Consider the following 19188-nt stretch of genomic DNA (forward strand, 5'->3'; position numbering starts at 1 on the left):
ATTTATCACAATTTGAACTTAATCAAACAAGAAACCAAAGTAGATTTAGAAAGAGACTATTTGTTTAATTTAATTAACGGAAAAGGGCTCAAAATACTTTCGAAGTATTGGAAATGGTACAAAATTATCCTTCATTTTCATCTATTGGCTCCAAAATGCCTTCTCAACCACCTATTGGCTCCAAAATACCCTTCTCATTCACCTTTAGGTTCAAAATTGATCACTTATTTAATGATTTTAAATTTAAACTATTTAGATATTTTTTAAAAATACTCGGCGTTCAACTATTGGTTACAACTTAAGTTTTTAATATTATTTATAAACCAACTCACTACCCACTCATTACTAATTAAACCCACCCAATTAATAAACCAATTCTAATGTCAAAATCGTCCTAAACACTCCTAAAACAAGGCGAAATCACAGATTCTTGAAAATAACATCCAAAATTATTCGAGTCCGAACTGAAGCCCCCAATAATATTTAGGTTTAGCCTCTTATTTAGGAGGATGCTTTCAATACGATTCTCTTTCAAGATTGAATTCAAAATTTATGATTATAGGTAAAGAAGTAGTACACCTCGAATTAATTCGTGCACTTTTTTAATATAGTTTTATAAATATATGTGATTTATATTAAATATTACAATTATAATATATTTTTTTAAAAAAGTTATCTATTAAATAACATCACATAATGAAGATGAAGTAATAATAAAGATGAACGCAGTCAGAATTTCAAGTTTATCGGTAATTATTATTTAGACACTTGAATTATAATATGTTTTGATTGAGAACTTGAATGTATGATAATATACTTCTATAGACATTTTCGCCTCAAAATTTTATAAACACTCATTGGCAGTAGATTTACTATTGTTGCATTAGTAAAGGGTCAGGTTTAATTAGTAATGAGTGATAATGTATTGATTTATAAATTATATTAATAAGTTAAGTTATAAAAAATAGTTAAGGGCCACATATTTAAAATAATATTTAAATAGTTTAAATTTAAAACCGTTAAATAAGTGATCAATTTTGAACTCAAAGGTGGATGACAAGGGTATTTGAAGCCTATAAGCGAGTGAGAAGGGTATTTCGGAGCCAACAGGTGGATAGAGATAATTTTGTACCATTTCTAATACTTCAAGGGTATTTTAGACCTTTTCCGTTTAATTAATCCCATGAAACATTCCACAAATACAAAATGCACTGCTGTATATTGATATAGAGATTCAAAGAAAATGAGCTGTTCTTTTTAATTTATTAAAAAAATAAAAAATCATGTATTGATTTTTTATCTCAATTTACGTGATATTATTTAATTGTTTAAGAATGACACATTTTATATAAAATAGTAATTTTAACTTTAATCTTCTCATTTTTCTTTAATGAGGTGATTTATAACTACACAAATATCTGTAATATATTTTTTAGACGGTAAATTTCAAAGTCGATCTTTTATTTTTTTTAAAAATTTATATCAAATCAAATGTCATCACACAAAATTGAGACGGAGAATATATTATAAGAAAAAAAGTTTGATGATTTGAAAAATTGAAATTATTTTATTGTATTATGTGATTGATTTCACTATAAAAAAACAAGTTGTCAAAGTCAATAACGTATATACTAAGTATTTTTTTTTTTGTACCTAATTAACGATTCTATTGTATGATTAATTAATATTTGTGTCAATGAGAACACTTTATTTTCAAACAATCGTAATTCTTATTTTCATACTGCAAAATGACACCACATATGATTACAAGTTGCATGGCAGTTAATTGATTTTTTTTTTTTTTAATGTTAAATAATGAACCTTATTTAAATCAACATTAATTGATTGGGGGACTCTCACAATTGAATAATTTGTGACAATCTATATAAACTAACAACAAATAAATCATGAACTCTTGAATTAATAATAATAATAATAATACAAATAAATTGATAATATTATCCCTATTTCCTAAAAAAAATAAAATTAAATGCTACTTTAATATATGAAAACATAATATTTTAGGCATGATATGCACTAAGTTACTAAAACTTAGGTGCATGGAACGTGCATTTCTTAGACTTATTGTATTAAGAATAGGGATGGAGTCAAATTATTCTTTTATGATTTTTTCATTTGTTCTAATATTTATTCGATAAAATTTGAATTTACGTATTGTGTGATTTATTTATTTTTTTAAATTGTTGTTTTTAATAAGATTTTTTCATTTTTTGAAACTCGAACTCAAATTATTAACTAGCTAGATAAGCAAACTTCTAATTAATTTACTACAAGAATTTGGTTGTAGCAGAAAAAGACATAATCTATTAAAGATTTTTTTATATTTAGAATTTTAAATCGAGATCTTTAATTAAAAGAAAATAATTTTATTCAGTGCACCATATCTTTTAACGATGTGATAAGGATGTTGATATCTCAAACCTTCTATTCAAGCATGAAATGAAGCAAAAAGTAAATTATATACATTATAAGTATATTAAGAGTATATTAATGTATTTCAACTATCATCAATATATTTTAATCAAATCTTCCATATAATTTTATTTTTTTTCTCCATGAATATTCTTTTTATTCATTTATCCCACATCCAAATTCATTTTTTTAAAACCAAAACACCACTAATTTCAAATCTCACACGTAAGCCATTGACTTCCAATTTTTTGTTTTTTAATTGGACCAATTTCTTTTTTCATCTTATACCAAATTAAATAGCTAAACCAAATAAAAACCACTCCCATAATTCTCATAAAACCAACTCTTTAATTTTCACAATATCATCATGAACATCACCACCACCACCACCACCTCTGATCCAAATTCTAGCACCGGGCGGTTCCTCGGATCGGAACAAATCGGTGTTTCCGCTACCATTGTTCTACTATTTGCAACCATAACAATGACTTCATATTTTTGTACTCGAAAACAAACACCACAAAATCGCGATGAAAATAATTGCGCGGACGTGGAAATGAAGATTGATATTGAAGCAACACTTTTGAGTTACCCTAAGTTGTTATATTCAGAAGCTAAGGTCAAGTATTATACTAAGGACTCATCATCAACAACTAGTACTTGTTGTTCAATATGTTTAGGTGATTACAATGATAATGATATGCTAAGGTTGTTACAAGATTGTGGACATTTATTTCATTTGAAATGTGTCGATCCTTGGCTTATGTTGAATCCAACTTGTCCAATTTGTAGAACATCACCATTGCCAACACCACAATCTACTCCTTTGGCTGAGGTTGTTCCTTTGGCTTCTAGACCTTCGGGACTGATGTTACAGTAAAAATTCTGACTCTGCTACTGACTTCGATCTTATTGGCTCAAAGTTTTATATTGCATGCTTGGTACCAAATTCTTTGGTGTTCTTGATGACAAGTTTGTAAGTGAGTTATAACCAATTATAATATAATATTGATCATGGAGTATTACAATAAAACATGATTTTTAAAATATGTATATGAAACTTTTAGAGTTTAGTCTTGTATATCTTAAATAATTCTAAAAATAGACCTTTATTATAAAATTTTATAGACTTATCCTACGTGTGATGACACTATGTTAGATCCAAATTATGTTTTGTCTTTAGGGTCCCGTTGACCTTGTAGGTTAATTTGAAAAAAAAAAACTTAGGATATACATAAAAGTAGTTGTAATTGAAGATTATTTTGTATTATTTTTCTCTATCATAGTAGATAACCTTTAATTATTTTTTATTAATTCGAAAACACAAGTTTGGCTAAACCTACTTAATCTTTAAATTCATTTTTTTTTTCTATTTATTAGTGTGTGGTGATATGCTATTTATAATCTAGAATCTTCTGCAACATAAACAAACAAAGATAAATAAATAATTCATGTCATGTAACATAAAATACATAAAAATAATCATCATATAAAATATATGACTATACCTAAATCTTTGGTGCATGGAACGTGCAATTAAGTAGAGTGCTCATTAAGAAGAGAGAGAAAGAGTCAAATTTAAATTATTAACTACTAAATTAAACTTATAATTAATTTACTATTGATTAAAGTTGAAAAAATGTAGCAGAAAAAGATGTTGATCACATGAAACAAAGAGACTTTAGAGAAAGTTGACATCTCAAAACTTCACATTCAAGCCTTAAATTATGTATCGTAATTTTTATTTTATATTTTTTTAAAAAGAAAAATACTTTTTTTGTTATATATATTGATTGTTTCGAAATATTTGTTACTTTACAAAATGAAAAATATTTTTTTAATTTAATTTTATCAATTAATTATCGTTTTGAAAATATAAATAAGTTTGTAAAGTTTTAAAAAAAAGGAGTAAATTAGTACAAAATGTCAACGTTTACTATTTATTAAGAAGTGTGTAAAGGAAACAGTGAACAATTAATATAGAACGGATAAATATTAGTTAGGATGCTAGGGTAGTGATTTTATCCTTCATTGATATTTGAATCGTCGTAACATCACTTACAATTGAGGTGTCTTCGAGAATAATGTAACTATTACAATTAAAATGAAAAAAATATATTTGTTTTAAACTTTACAATAACTTAAAATAAATATTTTTAAAATTACGAAACATAATTTGAAACTACAAAAATAAAAGCACTATAGTCTAATATATATCCATTACATACATATCTATTCACTACAAATTAAAGACTCAACGTATTATTTTTTGTTCATTTTCTTTTTCTAAGTCCAAATTCATTTCATTCAATCAAAACCGTTGACTTTTCATATAAATTATCTCAATTTGGACCATTTACTTAATTTTGGTCTTATAATACCAATGGCCAACCAACCAAAAAAAAAAAAAAACCACTCCCATAGCCATAATTCTCTTTAAAAAAACATCATGAATAACACCACCACCACCACCCTCTCCGATCCAAGTTCCGGCACCGACGGATTCCTCGGATCGGGTCATATCGGAGGGTTTGGGTATGGGATCGGTGTCTCAGTAGGTATACTTCTTTTAATTACAACGATAACCCTCACATCATATTTTTGTACTCGAAATCAAACGCTAGAGTTACCACCACCAAGGAGAAGACATAGAATTAATCGAAGTACGTTACAACATGATGGTCAAGACGATAACAACAACAACAACAACAATTGTATAGTCGATATTATTGGAATCGATGAGACAACTCTTTTAAGTTATCCTAAGTTGTTGTACTCTGAAGCTAAGGTAAATCATAAAGACACAACAGCTAGTTGTTGTTCAATATGTTTAGCTGATTACAAGAATAAAGATATGTTGAGATTATTACCAGATTGTGAACATTTGTTTCATTTGAAATGTGTGGATCCTTGGCTTATGTTGAATCCAAGTTGTCCTGTTTGTAGAACATCTCCTTTGCCAACACCACAATCAACACCTTTGGCTGAGGTTGTTCCTTTGGCTACTAGACCTTTGGGATGAATTCACTGCTCGACTAATTCAGATTCATACAACATAAAGATCGTACGAGAAAACGTACGCTTTTCGATTGAAGATATCATTATTTCTACATTGGTAATGATATTAGTATCTTGATCTTGTTTCTTTGGCAACTTGATCTTTGGGATGACTGACTCGACTAATTCAGATGCACGTCAAGGAAATGTCTTCATTGGTAATTAATTACATTAGTTTCTTGATCTTGTTTATTTTTTTCTTCTTATAATTGCTTTGTGTAAACTGTAGATTAATTAGTTTTTTTTTTCTTACATTGACCCCATTTTCTGAAAAATTTAGCACAGTTGTAATTATTAGTCCTTGAAAGGGAAACATTGATTAGTCAATTTTCTTGATTTTTTTTGTTTTGGTGTGTGTTATTCGATTCTCTTTTTTTTCTTCCTATTTCTTCTTCTTTTTTGGATGATATTATAAGGTCTATCAATTAATTAAGAGTAAATTTTTGAAATAGTAAATACAATAAATATAATAAGGTTTTATAATTATAATTTAGATAATTGCGCTTTATAATTATAATTTTATTTGCTATGGAGGTCCTGATTTGTATATTTCGTTTGTCCATTTGTGTATTTCACTTGCAAATATATAAATAAGGTAAGTATATACAAATTTGTATTTTTACATTTAGAAAATTTTCAGAACTCCGTTTATATATTTCCATTGCCGATATACGAACATTCAAAACTCTGTTTATGAATTTCCCTTGCCAATATATATACAAACATGATAATTTATTGCAAATTTTTCATAAACCATACAAATAATAAGGTAAATATATACAAATTAGGAATTATACAAAATTTTGATTTATATAATTAGGTGAATTATACCATTCTGGATGAATTATACAAATTAAATAAACAGCAAAATTTTAGAAAGCAAATCACAATTTTTCAAAACAATAGCTATTCTGCACAACTTTTCTATAAATTATTAGGTGGACAAAACAAGTAAGAGTCGTAGTACAATATATTTGGTTGGCTGCATCAAGAAAAATGAACTCTACAACATATATTTCAAATATTGATGATATGTAAATTTTTATTGTTAATTATATATATTAACGATAGCGAAGTCAAAAGTTATTTTAAAAAATGTTCAAACAAAAAAAATTCTCAATTTATAAGGGTATTTTAGTAATCAATATTTAATATTCGTTATGGACTTGTAATTAAAGCTAATATTTCATCTAAGTGTACTACTTTATGTAAGATAGAAGAAAGTGTATTAATAATACATAAAAAGCTTAGAGTAACCAATTAAAAATCCTATTGAAGTAGGTATTTTTTTTTTGTATAATCTTCCACCAAATGAATGATTGTTACATCACAGTTATTTTAAGTATAACTAATCTTCGAATCGACTTGATCACCTAATTAATATTATTCTTTTTTGTGGCGTAGTTAAGACTGGACATAAAATATTGAAAATTGAATTATTTAATTAAATAGAAATTTTTGGTAATTTGATATTTGATAATTCGATATTCAATTAGGTACTCGAAAGTAAAATTTTAGAATAGTGGTGTTTGGATTTGACTTGAGACATAAAGAATTATTTAGTTAATGAAGTCATATATCAACATATTTATTACTCATTAATACAAATCAAAAGAAAAAGTTAAAGAGTAAACATAAACAACTCAAATACATATGTTTTATTAGTAGTATCAATTTGTTTTTCTTGATATCTTCTTATTTGTTGATCTTCTATTATATCGTGTCTTCACATAAAAAAATATAAAAGTAATTGAAGAAATATCGTATTAACTTTGTAATACAATTGGCCAACACTTCAATAAATTATCGAATACTGTATCAACTCAATGTTTAATTTATTGATTATCAAATTACCGAACTGAAATTAAAAAAATTGATCATTAATATTTATTTTTAATTATCAATTATCGAAATACTGAACACAAAATTAAAGAATATCAAGTTATCAACAAACTTACTTTTGATTTGTAAAGGGAGTCTCCCTCGTGATGATGATATTTTGTTTTATTTTTAAGGGTGTATTCAATACCAAAGACAAAATTTTGAAAATAATTTCAATTTTTACTATTTATGTAAATTTTGTATACAGTATTTTATATGAAAATATATTATTAAATATTGTAGCGGTAATAAGTTTTTTTCAAAATTTAGTATTGTAACAACAATTTCAATAAAAATTTTAATATATTTTATATCTTTTTTCCTTATATATATTAACTTGTGAACTCATTTATAAAATTGACTAACTGTTCAGTGAAAAGGAACAAGGAGTGAAAATGTTTTTCACACTAATATTAGTGAAGGAATATTGATTGTATTCAAGTGTTAAGGGAATACATGGGAGATATATATAGGAGATATAGGAAGGAGTACTAATCCTAATAGGACTAGGATTAAGGAGTACTAATCCTAATAGGACTAGGATTAGTACACAGTAAATACTAATATTATTTTATACTATTTATTTAATACTATCTGTTATTATCCCCCCTCAAGCTGAGCTGAGCGGAAGCGAACGGAAGCTTGGAACTGAGGTAATCGTGTTGTCGGCTCGGGAGAGGCTTGGTGAGAATATCAGCCGGTTGTTCTTCAGTGGGTACATACTGCACAGTCATGGTGCCGGCCTGAACTTCATCGCGAACAAAGAGACAATCGGTATCAACATGCTTCATTCTGGTGTGTAGGACGGAATTCTTGGCCACACAGATGGTTGATTTGTTGTCACAATAGAGAGCAGGAACAGTGTGAGTGGCGCGGAGTTCGCGAAGAATATATGTGACCCACATGGTCTCAGCAGCAAGAAGAGCAAGGGCGCGGTATTCAGCTTCAGTCGAGGACCGAGAGACCTTGGGTTGTTTTTTTGTACACCAGGAGATCAGGTTCGGCCCCAAAAAAACGAGAAACCCCGATGTAGATTTTCTGTCATTTTTATCATTCGCCCAATCTGAATCTGAGAAACCCCGAAGCTCCAAGTCCCCGGGTCGAATGAGTAAACCACGACCAAGAGTGCCAAAAATGTACCTGAGAATGCGTTTTAGACAATGGTAATCATGTTCACTTGGTTGATGCATGCGCTGAGCAACTCGGTTGACAGCAAACTGGATGTCAGGACGGGTAATGGCCAGATACTGTAGAGCCCCAATGAGGCTGCGGAAGTGGGTGATATCGGCAAAGGGGGTGTCGGCTCCATTCGTAGACGAAGAGACTGCCATCGGTGTTGGTTGACTGGTGCATTTTTCCAGTCCAGCTTTCTGCAACAGATCTCGAGCATATTTTGACTGATGAAGAAACAAGCCGCTGCCTGTCCGAGAAACCTCCATTCCCAGAAAATAATGTAACGGGCCAAGGTCCTTCATTTTGAAGGTAGTATGCATAGCTCGAGTGACATCCTGAATGAGAGCTGCAGTAGAGCCTGTAATAATGATATCATCTACATAGACAAGAAGAATGACTGTACCGTGTGCTGAATGTCGAGTAAACAGACTCGTGTCGTGTACGCAACACGTGAAGCCGAGTCCCTGGAGGAACGTTTTCAGACGTGTGTACCAAGCACGGGGGGCTTGCTTGAGCCCATACAGAGACTTCTGGAGTTTGCAAACATGTTGAGGGAAGCGGGGATCAACATAGCCCGGTGGTTGCGTCATGTAGATAGTTTCATCAAGCATGCCATGAAGAAAAGCATTGGAAACATCCAACTGATTGATGAGCCAATTGTTGCGCACGGCGAGTGACAGTACCAGGCGAATGGTTTCCTGCCGAATAACAGGACTGAATGTCTCGGAGTAATCAAGCCCATACTCCTGATTGTAGCCTTTAGCAACCAAACGAGCCTTGTACCTGGAAATACTGCCATCCGCATTGTGTTTAATTTTGTACACCCATTTACAGCCCACTGGGTGCCGCCCATGGGGCTTAGGTACAAGAACCCAAGTTTTCTGATCAGTCAAAGCCTTAAACTCGTCATCCATAGCATGACGCCAATAAGCATTTTTTGAGGCAACAGAGTAGGTTGTTGGTTCACTATCGGGAAGGGGTGTATTTGGTAGTATGGTAGCCTGAAAGGTTTTGGGTTTAAAGATACCGGCTTTGCCACGGGTTAACATGGGATGAGTATTGGGGGGTGGCACGGGCGGTGGTGATTCGGGGGTGGCCGGGAAGGACCCAAAACGGATCGGGCTGGAGATGTTGTGGGTATGGGGTGGTTCGGGTTGGTTGTGAGTGTGGGTGGTGGTTGCGGGTGTATTGTGGGTGACGGTCGAAGGGGTGATGAGGGGTGGTTGGGTAGTGGGTGGAGGTGTGGGGGAAGGTGGTGAGGGACCCTGTGAGTATGTTGGAAAAAGGGGAAGGACGCCAATGAATGATGTATTTGTGGAGGAGGAAATAGACTCGTAGGGAAACTCATTTTCGACAAATTTGACATGACGAGATATGTAGACTTTATGAGTTTGTGGGTCAAGACAGCGATAACCCTTGGAGGTAGGATGATAGCCCAAAAAAATACAAGGACGGGATCGGGGTTGTAATTTGTGAGTAATATGAGGGCGTAGCCAAGGGTAGGCAAGACACCCAAAGACGCGGAGGTTGGTATAATTGGGAAGTTCTTGGTAAAGGAGTTGATAGGGTGATTTGTTGGAGAGAGTGTGACTGGGCATTCTGTTAATGAGGTAGTTTGCGGTGGCTAGAGCTTCTACCCAAAAGGAGACAGGGAGATGAGATTGATGTAGAAGAGTAACCACCGTTTCAATGAGATGGCGATGCTTACGCTCAGCCACCCCATTCTGTTCGGGAGTGTATGGACAGGAGGTTTGATGTATAATTCCCAGGGATTGCAGAAACTGGCCAAAGATGTTATTGACATATTCCTTTCCATTGTCACTTCGAAAAAGTTTAACATGAGAATTGAATTGTGTTTTAACCATTTTTTCAAAAGTGACAAAGGTGGTGTATGCCTGTGATTTGTGTTTTAGTGGGTACAACCAAGTGTATTTTGTAAAATCATCCACAAAACAAATATAATAGCGAAAACCAGCAAATGAAGGAACAGCAGTAGGACCCCATAGGTCAGAATGAATAAGTTGAAAAGGTGCAGTTGTACGCTTCTCAGATAAAGTAAAAGGTAATTTATGAGATTTAGCAATTGAACAGGAGTCACAATTGTTTACATGAATGGAAGAAAAACCTAATTGAGACATTAAAGAATTTATTATTTGAGTAGACGGGTGACCCAGACGACTGTGCCACAACAGACTGTGGCCATCAGCCGAAAGAGCCACCGGAGCCACAGGAACGCTTTCTGAAACTGGGTGGGCAGACGAACTTGTGCCAGGAAGAACGTACAGACCATGCTCACAGGGGCCCTGAAAAATCACCCTCTTGGTAGTATTGTCTAGGATCTGAAAATCATTAGAGGTGAACAAGAGTGAGCAATTATTGTCTTTTGTGAATTGGTGAACTGAAAGGAGATTGGATTTAATAGAAGGGACGTGGGTAAGGTTACCTAGGTGAAAGATAGCGGTGGGGGTTTTAATGGTACCCGTGCCAGTGTGAGAAATATTAAGGGACTCACCGTTGCCAACAGTAATACCATTGGAGCCATGATATGGATTTGGAGCGTTAAGCTTGGATAGATCAGAAGTAACGTGCATGTTGGCCCCAGTATCCAACAGCCATTCAGAGGAAGGGCCGGCTTGAGATGCATAATTGGCACGGTTATCACTATTTCGGCTCTCCTCATACCGAAACCAGCAACGAACAGCGGTGTGTCCTGTTTTCTGACAGATTTGACAAGTTGGACGATCCCGCTCGTAAGTGCCCTGCCCGCCGCTGGAAGATGACTGCCCGCCGCTGCCGAAGGAGTGCAGGCTGTTGTTGCTGCCGTGCTGCTGACCGTCGTACGGCGGACGACTGCCCTGCCGACCGTCGCGCCCGCGGCCTCCGCTGTTTCTGCCGTAGCCGCCGCGGCTCCCCTGCCGGCCGCCACCACGCCCCCCGCGATAGTTCTGGCTTGCGGTGAGGGCGGTGGCCGGCTCCATAACAGCGGCTTCTCGGAGAAGAAGTTTGCTCTCCAGATCCACGTTGATTTCTTCACTTTTTAGCCACGAGGAGAGAGTAGCCAGGTCAACGGGCGTTGGACTGATGCGAACCGCCTGTTTAATGGAGGAGTAAGCTGATGGGAGCCCCCGAACGACGCACATGACGAGATCTTTTTCGGGAATGATTTCGTTCACGGTGTCGAGGGCTGTGATGATGGTGGAGACCTCGTCTAAATACTCCGCCATAGTTTTCGTGCCTTTGGTAATTGTGTGGAGACGATCACGCAATTGAAAAATATGAGAGTGGGAAATTGATGCATAGCGTGTTGCGAGGGCCGTCCACAGGGCTGAAGCAGTTGTGTAGGATCGGACGTGTTTCTGAACCGTGGGAGAGATGACCGCAATCAAACATGATCGGATCTGGCCATCCACGGCTTTCCAGGCGGCATGGGCCGGATTGGTTTTTTCTGATTTGTCCGTGGCGGTGATGACTGCCGGCGGCGGTTCTGTGCTTCCATCGACGTATTTGAGAAGGTAATTGGCCTCAAGGGCTGTAAGAACGGTGATTTTCCATGTAGGGTAATTTATGTCTGATAATTTTTCGGGAATCAGGGCATGAAGATGCCTGAGAAGGAGTTTAACGCCAGAAGGAAGTGAATCGAGAGGATCCACCTCGGTTTTCATGGTTGCCGCCGCCCAAGAGAAGAGAGGGAACGATCGGTGCCCTAAAGAGAGAGAGAAAGAAAGAAAGAAAAAAAAACCTAGAGAAGAGAAGATCTAGGTTTTCTGGCTCTTGATACCATGAAGGAATATTGATTGTATTCAAGTGTTAAGGGAATACATGGGAGATATATATAGGAGATATAGGAAGGAGTACTAATCCTAATAGGACTAGGATTAAGGAGTACTAATCCTAATAGGACTAGGATTAGTACACAATAAATATTAATATTATTTTATACTATTTATTTAATACTATCTGTTATTAATTAGGAACCCCAAACTTCAAATTTCGGCTCTGACTCCACTTTTAGAGGGAAATAGATAGGTAAATTAAAGGCTTATTTATTAGGGTAACTTTCACATATAACAAATAAAAAATTCATATTTGTATGTTATAGCAAAGTTTGTATAATTACGCTCCATAGCAAACATAGAAACTGTATAATTCGCTATACATATACAGTTGAAACAAATTGTATAAAACGAAGTGTATAAAACAAAAACGAGAAAGACACTTGGGCAGAGAACTGTATAAAAACGAAGTGTATTATTATAAGTGTATAGAATAATTATATATAATTTAAACTTGTATAAAATAAGAAAGATAGAAAGACAAAAAAGACTTGACAAGGAATATACAATTGAATCAAATTGTATAAAACGAGAAAAAGAGAAATTAGATACAATTTGAAAATTTTATAAAACGAGAAAGAGAGAAAAACAAAAGAAACTGAGCAGGGGAGTATTTTTACTGTATAATTATAAGTATATAGGACGAAAATATATGTACTTGCATGTGTATATACAATTTTCTCACGTTTTATACAAACAGAAACACAATTTATACATTTCGCTTCTGTTTGTATAAGTGAGAAAGGCGAGGGTGGCGAGCGAGATTTCGGAGAGTGGCGAGCGAGATCTCGAAGAGGGAAACAAAAATATATGTATTTATACAATTTTCTCTGCTTTATACCATTGGAAACAATTTTTATACATTTGTGTTTGTAAAAAAAGTGAGGAAGCGAGCGAGGGATTGGAGGAGAGTGGCGCCTGATAATTTTTTGTAAGAGCACAATTAAATCAAACCCTAGCTACTTCATTTATTTTAGGTTATTAGTTTGCTATTATATACAATGTTTCCTATTTATTATGAGGTTCGTATTTTTTTATTTTTCATCGTGTTTAGAGTCCGCACTGAAGCTCTATATTACTTACGTGTAGACGTGCATGTTCGACATGTGTATTTTAACATAACTTCCACGTCTCTGTTCTCTAATACTTATTAATTATAATCTGGGTGTGGAAGCTAGATCAATATTATTCAATGGCGGTGAAACTGTTCGTTGTTGCTCTCTTCTCATCATTGTGTATTCTCTTCCCTATGGCTTCAGCCAATTCCACTGACTTCCAATATTGCAGTGAGTTTTCATTCTCAAATTCATAAAATTTTTCAATTTTAAATGATGTAATTAGGTCAGTTCAGGATTTAAAATTTTGAAGATACTCCTCCTTGTATATTGTTAAAACTTATGGGTTCAGATCTAATATTTATGAGATTCTAGATAGTTTCTTACCTATTTATTTATATTACGTGTTGAAAATTATGTGTTCAGATGAACTTGTAATTAAAGGGTGTTAAAAGATGTCCTACATTGGTAGAGGAATGAGAAATTTGATCTCCTTTTACTTGGACAAACTTGAGTTAGGCCCAGCTGCTATATCTTATCATGGTATTAGAGTCAGATCCGTCCCAATATGGTCCCCATTTAGAAGTGTTCACGTTCCGGTTGAGGTCTGAGCGGGCAGGGAGTATTAAATGTCTCATATCGATAGAGGAATGAAAATGAGCTAACTTTTGGGTTTGAGTATGATGCGGGCTTATATAACAAAGATGCAAAATGAGAATAAATTTAGTATAAATTGCATTGTACTTCACAATCCCAATAGGAGGTGTCTAATACTTTCTGAATAATATGAATTGTGAACTATAACGTATGATTCATACTACTTTTTATGTAATTTTTGGATTCAGACCTAACATTAGTTAGTTAGTCTAACTCTCGTACTCCCAAATCAAGTCGCGTAAATTGGAACAGAGGTAGTAGTACCAAAAAATTGGCTGCAATGCATTCTTAAGACACAGAACTGTACTAAGATTCAGACTATTTTCGGTTTAATAACGCAGATAAGAAGACGAATTATGTTGTTAAGGTCCGTGGATTGGATATCACACCTTACCCTGTCAAAGGAGGTAAAGAGACCACTTTCAGTATTGCTGCGACTACAGGTAATTTTGCGATTGTTATTGTCTACTTCATCAGATTAGATTGGAAATAATTGGTACTTTTGCATGCGATAGGCAGGGGCGAAGGGGGTTACGTAGACATTGAACTCCTTTTGGTTTCATTCTGCGTTTACTTCGTTCATATTTTGAACCTCTTTAAGATGGTCAATAGGACACTTATGTTTTGTTGCGGGAAAATGGTGAGTGATGACTTGCAGTATAGAAAAAGCAGAACCTCTTAAAATTAGATGTCCAAGCGTGATAATTGCGCGGTAATGGAGTACACGAGTCCTTTGGTAGATGAAGGACCTAAAAGTGAGTTTTGGTCTTGCAGATGAGAATATCAGTGGCGGAAAGTTAGTTATTGACGTCAAGTACCTATTCCTTCACGTTCACAAGGAGTCCCATGACATTTGTGAAGAGACATCTTGCCCTGTGTCTGGTGATTTTGTGATTTCTCACTCTCAAGCCTTGCCCGGAATCACTCCTCCGGTAAGTCATCTTTCGAGTTTTACTCTACGCCCTGATTTTACCGCCTGTGATAAAGCAGATCATATATTTATTCAGAGTTCAAAGTTGTTCATTCTTGTTAGCGGTTTTGGCTAGCCTCAGCTCTTTATTCTTCGGAGTAAAGATACAATTTTATCTAAAAAACGAACAATTAACAATCAAAAAAAAAAAAGAGGAATCTTTCAACGGATTTCATATGTCTACTTGCGATACAATTAGTTGCCAACTCTTGTTTCATTTCCCTGATATTCAATTGTACGATACTGAAGAAAAATGTTATTTTGCGAGCTTTGTCAAGCTTAACGAAGAGTGCTATATACATACAGGGTTCATATACTCTTACTATGAGAATGTTGGACGGAAGCAATCGCGAATTGTCTTGCATAACCTTTGGCTTCAGTATCAGTTTAATCGCGGAATCAAAAGCAGTAGCAGTAGATATGTAGTTAAGTTTATGCTGATCTGCAAATCATGTAAATAAATTTGCCCCACTTTTTCAAGCGTTCGTCCCCAAGGTTGCTGGTTTTAGGTCTCATGTGTAATAAAAAGACTTGCCGATGTGTTTTGGCGCTGATATAATGTTATCATCACACGAACACGATCGTGCAAATGAAGCATTGGATTTTTTATCCGGTATTCAGAGTTCACATTGGAATTTCGTTTAAATTGATCGCGAATTGCAGGGGTGGGTTCATTCATGAGTGACGCTCTCAACAGAATTGGGTGCACATATACAATTTCTTACTTCTTCAAATTAAGCTAGATTATTATTTATTACACATTTTAAAAGCATAGAAATTAAATAAATGTAATTTTTTTTTGTTTTTTTAGAAGGGAAAATTGTATATAATAGCAAACTAATAACCTAAATTAAATGGAATAGTTAGGGTTTGATTTAATTGTGCTTCATAGCAAACATTAGCTAAAATTTGCCAGCGTCTCTCTCTCAAAAATCTCGTTTGCCACTCTCCATTCTCGCTCGCCTCTCTCGCTTTATACACAGAAGTGTATAATTCTGTTTCTGTTTTGTATAAAGCGAGAGAAAATTGTATATACACATGCAAAAATATATATCTTCGTGTTATACACTTAATTATACAATTTATAAATATTTTACTTCAAATATTGCAGAGAAAAAGGCCAACGAATTATACAATTGCGAATTATACAATTGCAGTAAAATACAATTTTCTCTAGCTTTATACAATAGAAGTGTATATATTGTGTTTCTGTTTTTGTATAAAGCGAGAAAAATATATATCTTCTTGCTATATACTTATAATTATGCAATATACATACATGTTAATTTGATTCAACTGTATGCAAATAAATTATACAATTGCAGCGAAATAGGCCAACAAATTATATAATTTAGGCCAGCGAATTATACAATTTAGGCCAGTGAATTATACAATTGTATATGTATAGCAAATTATACAGTTTTATGTTTGCTATGGAGCGCAATTATGCAAAGTTTGCTATAGCATACAAATATGAATTTTTTGTTTGCTAAATGTGAAAGTTGCCCTTTTTAGAATCGTACAAACATTATCTCATCGCCACGTACTCCAGATCCCAAAAAGCCCAATAAAAATTCCCAAAGAAACTTTCATCTTCTTCTCTGTTTTCCCCTTTCCTCATCAATAAATCAATGGCGGTGAAATTGATCGTTACTCTCGTGTTCTCAATGTGTATTCTCCTTCCATTTTCATCACCCAAATCTACCGACTTCCATTATTGCAGTTAGTTTTTTTTCATTCGCTTCGAATGAGTTCATTATTACATTCATGCTTCGTCTAAATTACGGGAATGCGCCTCCATGGCACATGGGGAAGAAACTGCTTTGATTCCGGTTTCTAAAATGAAAAAAATTGAGAATTTTACTGTTTTCTTCGTGCGGTTTCAATTTAATTCATGTGATATATATAATTTGAATTAATTGTAGCATTGTGTGGTTATTTAATGGTAGTAAGTTATGATTCTAAACATGTCAATGTCATAGTGTTTGTTTGATTTGAAAAATGCTTATATAAACGATCCTTTATATACTAAATTTGCCGCATCACATAATCACAGCCAGAGTTTTTTGGTTTGATAATGCAGATAAGAAGGCCGATTATGCTGTTAAGGTGAATGGAGTAGATATAACACCTTATCCTGTTAAAGGAGGTAAAGAGGCTACTTTCAGTATTGCTGCAACTACAGGTAATTCGCGTCTTAATTTGTTCTAACGTGTTTTGTTTTTAAGTCCTTACTCTCTTTTATCAGTAGTTAAGACCTTGACGTGGTGATTCGCGTCTGTAATCCATAAGAATATATAGTTGATCAACCTGTTGTTTATTGCCTAGTTACAAAAGATTAGAGATCATTGATACTTTTGCCTGCGATAGGACAAACTTGTTTTTTTGGGGGGAAAAAATGGTGGCAAGAATGCTATGCCATAAAAAAAGAGTGGAGGGGATAAATTATGTATCTTTGAAGGAGAATCGGGGGATCAAGGCGTCTGTTCTTTTGTAGTAATTCAATTTGTAGGAGAGCCCCATTTCCGTTCAACTTATACACACAATTGAACCTTGTAATAATGTTGAAGGTCATAAGTGAAGTGATGTTGATATAGTCGGTCTCTTACTTCATTTTGATGTTTGGAAAGCGTCACCAGTTGGCTTTGTTGGTTGGAATGACAACGATACTATTTGAGGGGTATTGTTGAGAATAGCAGTAAAATGTTGAGCCTGCTTTTGACTCTACTTGGTTATGTACTTATGGTCATCGTAATCGTGCAATCACTTCACTATGAAATATATATATCTACAATGTGTTTTCTTTATTAGCTCGAGTTGCTGCATATTACCAATATGCACTAATATGGGTCTGTATTAGGTATCTTTTCCCCTTCTTTTGCAGCTACTCGTTATGATTCGTTTATGTGAGATTTGCAGGACACGGGAAGCTTTGACCTCTCAAAATTAGATGTCAAGCATGACTTGTGTATATTTCTGGGATAAGAGTAGAAAAGTGACACTGTGATTTTCTCCTACAGATGATAATATCAGTGGCGGAAAGTTGATTATTGACGTCAAGTATCTATTCCTTCACGTACATCATGAGACTCGTGACATTTGTAAAGAGACATCTTGCCCCATTTCTGGTGATTTTGTGCTTTCACACTCTCAAGCGTTACCTGGAATCGCTCCTCCAGTAAGTCCTTTTTTTCCAGTTTTGCTCTGATCTTGTTATGATATCATCTTCTGCTGTTTCATTCTGCATAACTTTCCTCTATTAGAAGGTGCCTTTGCCTGCGTTGTCGAGTCTAACAGGGGGTTGGTTTTATTCAGGGCTCGTATACTCTTACGATGAAAATGGTGGATGGAAACAATCAGGAATTGTCATGCATAACCTTTGGCTTCAGTATGAGTTTAATTGCAGACTCCAAAGCAGTAGCAGATGCTTAAGTCGTTATTATCGTTGATTCTTGTACATACTACATACATCACTAACTGTTGTTGTTTTATTGAGTCGAGGGTCTATTGGGAACATCATGAGGCAGGGGTATAGTCGTGTACATTCTACCCTTTCCACACCCCATTTTATGGGATTACACCTTGTATATGTTGTTGGTGTGATATAATATCTCCTTTTCATGTGAAGTCTGTGTCAATTTCTTTTGGGGTGAATTTAATGGGTGAAATATGGAGTATTTGAACATGAAATTTTTCTTGAATATGTTGCTGTCAGTTCATTTATCACCAAGATAAATAGAAATGGGATAAAAGTTAACTCTTGATACAATCTTCAATCACTATTGATTGACTTTGCAACTTGGTTCACAAATATATGTTCTTAATCATATGCTTCAAAAAAAAAAAAAAATCTTACTCAATATCTAATTAAACAACACAACATATAATAGAACTCTCCATTAACAATAGAACACCCTCTGTAACGACCTGTTTAGTCGTTTTGAGCAGCAGATTTATTTCTGGAAAAACTGGCTAAGATTACGGACATCACGACGGACCGTCATAGGCACGACGGCCCGTCACAGATGTCTCGTTTCAGCATACTTAGAATTCTGAAATTGGGTACTGAAAATCGACTCTCTGTAATCGGTGACGGACCTGCAGGACGTGCCGTCACATCCACGACGAG

General features: G+C 34.4%; 4 protein-coding genes across 4 annotated transcripts; all 4 read left to right on the forward strand.

The window, feature by feature from the left end:
* Window positions 1-2776: 2776 nt before the first annotated feature.
* LOC107001801 (RING-H2 finger protein ATL70-like) lies at window positions 2777-3429 on the forward strand. Its single transcript, XM_015199765.1, has one exon. The coding sequence runs from the start codon at window positions 2801-2803 to the stop codon at window positions 3311-3313; it is 513 nt and encodes a 170-aa protein (XP_015055251.1). The 5' UTR covers window positions 2777-2800; the 3' UTR covers window positions 3314-3429.
* A 1384-nt stretch (window positions 3430-4813) lies between these two features.
* On the forward strand, window positions 4814-5826 carry LOC107001800 (RING-H2 finger protein ATL70-like). Its single transcript, XM_015199764.2, has one exon. It carries the CDS (start codon window positions 4883-4885, stop codon window positions 5453-5455), a length of 573 nt encoding a protein of 190 aa, XP_015055250.1. The 5' UTR covers window positions 4814-4882; the 3' UTR covers window positions 5456-5826.
* Window positions 5827-13505: 7679 nt separating this feature from the next.
* LOC107002143 (putative phosphatidylglycerol/phosphatidylinositol transfer protein DDB_G0282179) lies at window positions 13506-15686 on the forward strand. The gene is made up of 4 exons (XM_015200051.2): window positions 13506-13663; window positions 14431-14532; window positions 14864-15021; window positions 15366-15686. The coding sequence occupies exons 1-4, from the start codon at window positions 13570-13572 to the stop codon at window positions 15483-15485; spliced, it is 474 nt and encodes a 157-aa protein (XP_015055537.1). The 5' UTR covers window positions 13506-13569; the 3' UTR covers window positions 15486-15686.
* A 914-nt stretch (window positions 15687-16600) lies between these two features.
* Window positions 16601-18749, forward strand: LOC107002145 (putative phosphatidylglycerol/phosphatidylinositol transfer protein DDB_G0278295). Its single transcript, XM_015200052.2, has 4 exons — window positions 16601-16781; window positions 17143-17244; window positions 18080-18237; window positions 18375-18749. Exons 1-4 carry the CDS (start codon window positions 16691-16693, stop codon window positions 18489-18491), a joined length of 468 nt encoding a protein of 155 aa, XP_015055538.1. The 5' UTR covers window positions 16601-16690; the 3' UTR covers window positions 18492-18749.
* Window positions 18750-19188: the final 439 nt, after the last annotated feature.

The sequence above is a fragment of the Solanum pennellii genome, chromosome 10 (genome assembly GCF_001406875.1).
Source record: "Solanum pennellii chromosome 10, SPENNV200".
NCBI lineage: Eukaryota > Viridiplantae > Streptophyta > Magnoliopsida > Solanales > Solanaceae > Solanum > Solanum pennellii.

What these genes read in the sequence shown, in the direction of transcription:
- LOC107001801 (XM_015199765.1), top strand. Translation starts at nt 2,801, where the DNA reads ATGAACATCACCACCACCACCACCACCTCTGATCCAAATTCTAGCACC.
- LOC107001800 (XM_015199764.2), top strand. Translation starts at nt 4,883, where the DNA reads ATGAATAACACCACCACCACCACCCTCTCCGATCCAAGTTCCGGCACC.
- LOC107002143 (XM_015200051.2), top strand. Translation starts at nt 13,570, where the DNA reads ATGGCGGTGAAACTGTTCGTTGTTGCTCTCTTCTCATCATTGTGTATT. An exon ending in CAGTATTGCTGCGACTACAG is followed by an intron (nt 14,533 to 14,863) that starts GTAATTTTGCGA and finishes TTGGTCTTGCAG; the next exon opens with ATGAGAATATCAGTGGCGGA. An exon ending in TGCCCGGAATCACTCCTCCG is followed by an intron (nt 15,022 to 15,365) that starts GTAAGTCATCTT and finishes ATATACATACAG; the next exon opens with GGTTCATATACTCTTACTAT.
- LOC107002145 (XM_015200052.2), top strand. Translation starts at nt 16,691, where the DNA reads ATGGCGGTGAAATTGATCGTTACTCTCGTGTTCTCAATGTGTATTCTC. An exon ending in TACCGACTTCCATTATTGCA is followed by an intron (nt 16,782 to 17,142) that starts GTTAGTTTTTTT and finishes TTGATAATGCAG; the next exon opens with ATAAGAAGGCCGATTATGCT. An exon ending in CAGTATTGCTGCAACTACAG is followed by an intron (nt 17,245 to 18,079) that starts GTAATTCGCGTC and finishes TTTCTCCTACAG; the next exon opens with ATGATAATATCAGTGGCGGA.